Below are 5107 nucleotides of genomic sequence, written 5' to 3' on the forward strand. Positions count from 1 at the left end.
CCCCCTCGACCCCCCCCTCCCCATGTTCCCCCATGGCTGCCCTGCCTGCCGGGCTCTGGCCTTTACGAAAAAAAAGCGGAGAAAAGCCCTGGGACTCACTGCTCCTGTTGCAGCCTTGGGGCTTCGGGGGCTCCTGCAGAGCCCCCAGCCTGACATGGGGCAGTGGGGATCACCTCCTGTCAGCAGCAGTGGTGAGTCCTGGGGTTTCTTTAGGTTCCTTTTTCCTTAAAGGGCTAGAGCTGGCCTGTGCGGGGCACCCATGAGGGTGCTGGGGGTTGGGGGCTGGTGCGGAGCCCCCCACACAGCATGGGGCAGTGGGGATCGCCCCTCACCTGGCAGCACCTGCTGAGCTGGGGCTTTTCCCCCCTGAAGTGCTGGAAGCTGGGGTGGGCAGGGCAGCCATTGCTGGGCTGGGAGAGGGGCAGGGGATGGGCCTGGACTGGCTGATTTGGAGATTCGGCTGCTGCCAAATCTCCAAATCAGATCTGGCCAAATCGAATCAGGACAGTGATTCAAATCACCGAATCAAATCACTGCCCCCGCAAGCAGCCGAATCCGAATCAAATACTAACCGCTTTGCACAGACCTATCTTTCAGCCACATCATTTCACTCAGTGGGAGACAGCAAGCCGGGGGCTTTGTCAGCCAAGTCATAAGAGAAGCATAAGAGTAACCAGTAGAACACTTCATACTCTCTTGGTCCCTCAGACATGAGACTTTCTGCTGGGCTTCTCCAGATAAGAGAGGGAGTTTACAGTTGACCAGCAAATAGTCTGGTCTGTGGTTGGCTACTCCAGACAAGATCTTACTTCACAGAACGCCTTCTCTTCTGTCCAGACACCTTAGAGACTGATGAGGATGGCTTTGTGATGCTCCCACGGGGGATAGAAGAACCCTTCATGATGAACACTGGTACAGAAGGCCTGAATAAAACAAAGTTGTTAGTACATACACTAGAGACCCTCTCCTATAGATAGGATCTCAGGCCCTTTTACTTTTGTCTGTCCTTTAAAGTCCCAGGCCACATTACACCAAAACTATCTAGGAGGCAACTCCACAAACATTCAGGGAACTGCTGCTCTACATACAAGCTAAGTGATGTGCAAAGCTTTATGATGGAATTCTAAGAGTTGTAGTAGCCAGATTTGGGCAGACATTTGAGTTCAGGCCTCCTTGGTTCTATTGATGGCTCTAGTACTAACTTGCATAGTGATTGTGAGCAAAACACTGCCCCTCTGTTCACTTCCCCATTATGTTTTAGGAAGGGTGGCCTGTTGTTACCATGGACATTCATAGGCACCACTTAGATTACCACACTTCGCATTTACACAACTCAGCACAAAGACAGGTTATATTTCTGAAGTGCAGGCAGAAGTCACAGATAGTTGCAATGTACACTCTTAATCCTCATTTGAGGAGTGCTTTGGACACAATAGAGTCTACACCTCAGGGGCAAGCAAAATACGGCCTGCAGGCCAGATCCAGCCCATGGAAAGACTTTGTCCAGCCTGCAGTTGGTCCCTCAGTCTTGCCGGGCCTAGGTGCTGTTGGGCCCGTGGCTAGTCCTGCTGCCCCTGTGCATGCAGTGGACCTGGGGCAGCTCCGCAGCTGGACTCCAGTACTAGGCAGCCCAGGCAGTAGTACTTTCTGGCTGCTGCTGCCTCTGGCCCCAGCCCCATGGAGACTGAGAGGGACCCACGCACATAGCTATGGCCCTAGTCTTGGCCCAGCCCAGACTTGCCCCAGCAGGAACAGAACAGCTCCAGACCAGCCAGGACCTACACGCATAGCCCTGACCCCAGGATGCCCCGTGCCACCCACCCATGCTAAGCAGTGAGAACTGGGCTGCTGGGCACAGGGGAAAAATGGGACACGGGCAAAAATGGCTGCCACTTCCTAACCGCTGCCCAGGCTGACCTGTGGCTCCTCTCCGTCACTGTTACCACTGCCAGCAGCACCACCTCCTGGCCACCCAGAAGTGGAGAGGAGCTGCAGGACAGCCTAGGCACAGGCTCTGGGTAGTTACAGCAAGCAGGGCCCAGCAGTGGCAAGGGTATAGGGGCTGTTTTTCCTGAGCCCAGCAGCACCACTGCTCAGCATGGGTGGGTGTGTCTGGAGCAGGTGCGGGGTGGCCCAGGGTTAGGGCTATGTGCATAGGTTCCAGCTGGTCTGCTCCAGCTGGGGCGAGTCCGGAGCGGGTACAGGGTGGACTGAGGTTGGGGCTGTGTGCTCAGCTGCTGCCGGATGCTGCTGGAGGTGGCAGGGAGGAGCCACTGGGCACACAGGCTTTAACATGTGTGATAGCTGATCATCTCAGGCTTCAAAAGGAGAGACGTGGACAGCTTTCAAACCTCCAATTTCTTTGTAAGTAATTCACATGCATTTTTGGACTGGTGTTTGCCAACCCATCAGATTGAATGGGCTCTTTGGATGCCTGCGAGTCTCGAAAACAACTCTCTCACAGCATTGGGACCAAGTCACAAAAGCATGGATGAACTACACAGTGAGGCTGACTAGAAGTCAAACTGAAAATCACCAGCCTGGCTTCCCTGTGCAAACCCTGAGCTGCCAAGTAAGCAGACTGACAGGCAGCTGCTTCTCTTGGCCACCTGGGCAAGAATTTCCTATGTACAAGAGATTAGCAGCACTAACCTGGGCATTAAAGGGTCATCTGGCTTGTTTACGAGGCACTGGACATTCTCCCAGCCAGGGAACTCCGGTGCACTGAACTTTGTTGGTTTAGTCAAGCCTGATGAACAGCTATCCTCAGAAAGGTCAAAGGTCATGTTCAGGTCTCTGATGGTCACTGCCGATGGACTGCAGCAGTTCTGGGCAGCAGATACTGCCAAGGGCACCCGTCTTTTGATGACCGTTGATGGGCAGCATTTGGGGATGTGATCATCAGGGAACAGAAATGGCTTGGCTTCCTTTGGAAGAGGGGTGCTATGGCTGCGAATTTCTGTAGGAAGAGCTACTTGCTCTATGGAGCTGCTGTTTAGGCCAGAAAGGGATGATTTCCGTTGGCGTTTCGCCTGCCTTTTCAGGGTGGGAGGTGTTCCTGGCTTGGAGGGGCTGCTCATTTCTGACCTCCTCCTCTTCTTCGTTGGCACATTGGAAGTCTTGAGTGAGGGGCTGGGAAGCAGCATCAGCTCCTGCAACTGCCGTGCAGCAGACCTTGTCACTGGTGCGGAATGTTCTGTGACAGGCGCATATTGTCCTGAGGGCACTACTAGAAGTGCAGGTAAATAGAATATTAAAAGGGCATCACTACATTACTTCCTACCCTGGCTTCTAAGCACCATCCCATCCATTGCAAACACTGGGGTTTTCACTAACCACTACTATAGTAGGAGCTCCCTTTTACCTGTACTTGCCCTAGGACAGGTAACAAAGGCCTTGCTAGGATCTAAGAAGCAGGTCTGCAAGACTCTGGCCCATGTACCTATGAGTGTAAGACACATATCAACAAGTAGAGTGCTTCAGCTGCAAGCAGGCTGTGCTCAGGGAGGGATATTTGGCATTGGTACTAGCTCTGTCCGACACCCCTTTCTAACCAAGCCACCTCAGAAAAGTTACCTTGGAACAAAGTCAACCTTAGAATACTGAGTTAAGAGTCTAAAACTGTATCAAACCATAAAGCTTACAGAATTTACTCCTCAAGAAAGGGGAGGTCTTAAAGAGTCTGCAAAGCATCCTAAGAACTTTGTGATCGGTTTTGCAAACTGTATAAAATCTTAAGATAGGTAAGCTTGAGGTCTCCTCTGCATTGTTTCCTTAAGTTTCAGTGAAGCATAAGCTTCTACAGCTAACAGCCCAGAGAACTCTTCGCTGTCATTTGGTTGAGTTCTGCACTTGCACCCAGACCACCTAAGGCCAAATACATAAAATAAAATAAGTCCTTGAAACCTTGTGCTTCAGTTAGTTGAGCTGAAAGATCAGGAAGTGCCCACCTCACAGCAAAGCCCTTTAGAGCCTCAGCTTTAAGGTGCTAGGAGACAGTGTATAGGGTCATGCTTCCCAAGTTTCTGGAGATGTGGTTAGATTGCCATGCATGGCCCCTTAGTTGTGAAGATCTATTTGTAATCCCACTGTGGTAATTGTAAGAGAAATCTGGGATTTTTTAAAACCAAAAATCCCCTCTGGCTCTTAATGGTTCCAGTGACTTTCAAACATGGACAGTACAGAAACTCTCTGCAAACTTGCACTCAGCTACAGTCACAGAGATTGAACTAGATGTGTTATTTTAAACAGGTGCAGTCACATCCATGCAGAAGGCTGTGGAGACAAACTCGCAATCAGACCAACAGTGACTAACTCCATTGTATCAAGTGAGGTGTTAGTTCTAACACCTATTGCCAATGTTAACTTGATCATTTTAGACCAATCAACAGTGTGATCCTACATCATAGCTGTTTGTAGAGGCAAAACACTGTGGTGGGATGAGAATGTGCCTGTTAAGTGCTGGGGTGAGCCAGGAGGAAAGAAGAACAAATTATTCTCTGTCTAGAAGTTCTCTTTGGCAGCAGACTGCAAAAAGCAGGTAAACTCTTTGGCATTTTGGCAGCTGGCAGAGTGCAGAGAAGCCACAATCAAAGCAATCCCAGGACTGTGATAATAATTCTGCCCCCAGGAAGATGTCTGTTCTCTTTCCAAGCACTGCTATGGCACCCAGCCCAGTGCCTCAGACACAACATTCACTCATTCATATTTGCTTTACTGGGGACCTCAGCATGCATTTAAGAAGGTCACACATGCCAAATTATTACTCCACAAACCCAGCAGCTGTATGCTTCTCATTCAGAGGTGCTTTAGATAAATAGAGTTTGCAATGTAGGGGAGCTAGCCTGGAGCACTACTGGCTCTGAAGCCAGCAGCCACTCCCTCTAAGAGGAAGGAAAGCAGTGTAGCACTGCAGGGACCACTACACAGTCAAGAGGCTAAGGGAACCTCAAGTTCCAGCACTGTGTCTATAGCTATGAACCACTGCTCTAAGCCAGGGGTGTCAAACTTGCAGCCTGCTATAGAGAGGGCAGCAATTCAGGGGTGGGGTCTGCTACTGAAATCTGAGATATGGAGCCCCATTTACAACATGTGGTGGGGGGGGGGG

General features: G+C 50.7%; 1 protein-coding gene across 2 annotated transcripts in view; it reads right to left on the reverse strand.

Annotated features, from left to right (window-relative positions):
- Nucleotides 1-5107, reverse strand: part of KIF18B (kinesin family member 18B) — a 37833-nt gene that overhangs the window by 2131 nt on the left and 30595 nt on the right. The window contains exons 13-14 of one of the 2 annotated variants that reach the window (XM_019523530.1): nucleotides 2653-3226; nucleotides 810-923 (exon numbers count right to left, since the gene is read on the reverse strand). In XM_019523530.1, coding sequence (XP_019379075.1) covers nucleotides 810-923; nucleotides 2653-3226 — 688 coding nt within the window. Of the gene's footprint in view, nucleotides 1-809; nucleotides 924-2652; nucleotides 3230-5107 lie in introns of both variants that reach the window. The other variant, XM_019523529.1, reaches the window with a different exon arrangement.

This window comes from Gavialis gangeticus, unplaced genomic scaffold (genome assembly GCF_001723915.1).
Source record: "Gavialis gangeticus isolate Ggan-Ray unplaced genomic scaffold, GavGan_comp1, whole genome shotgun sequence".
In the NCBI taxonomy this organism is placed as follows: Eukaryota; Metazoa; Chordata; order Crocodylia; family Gavialidae; genus Gavialis; species Gavialis gangeticus.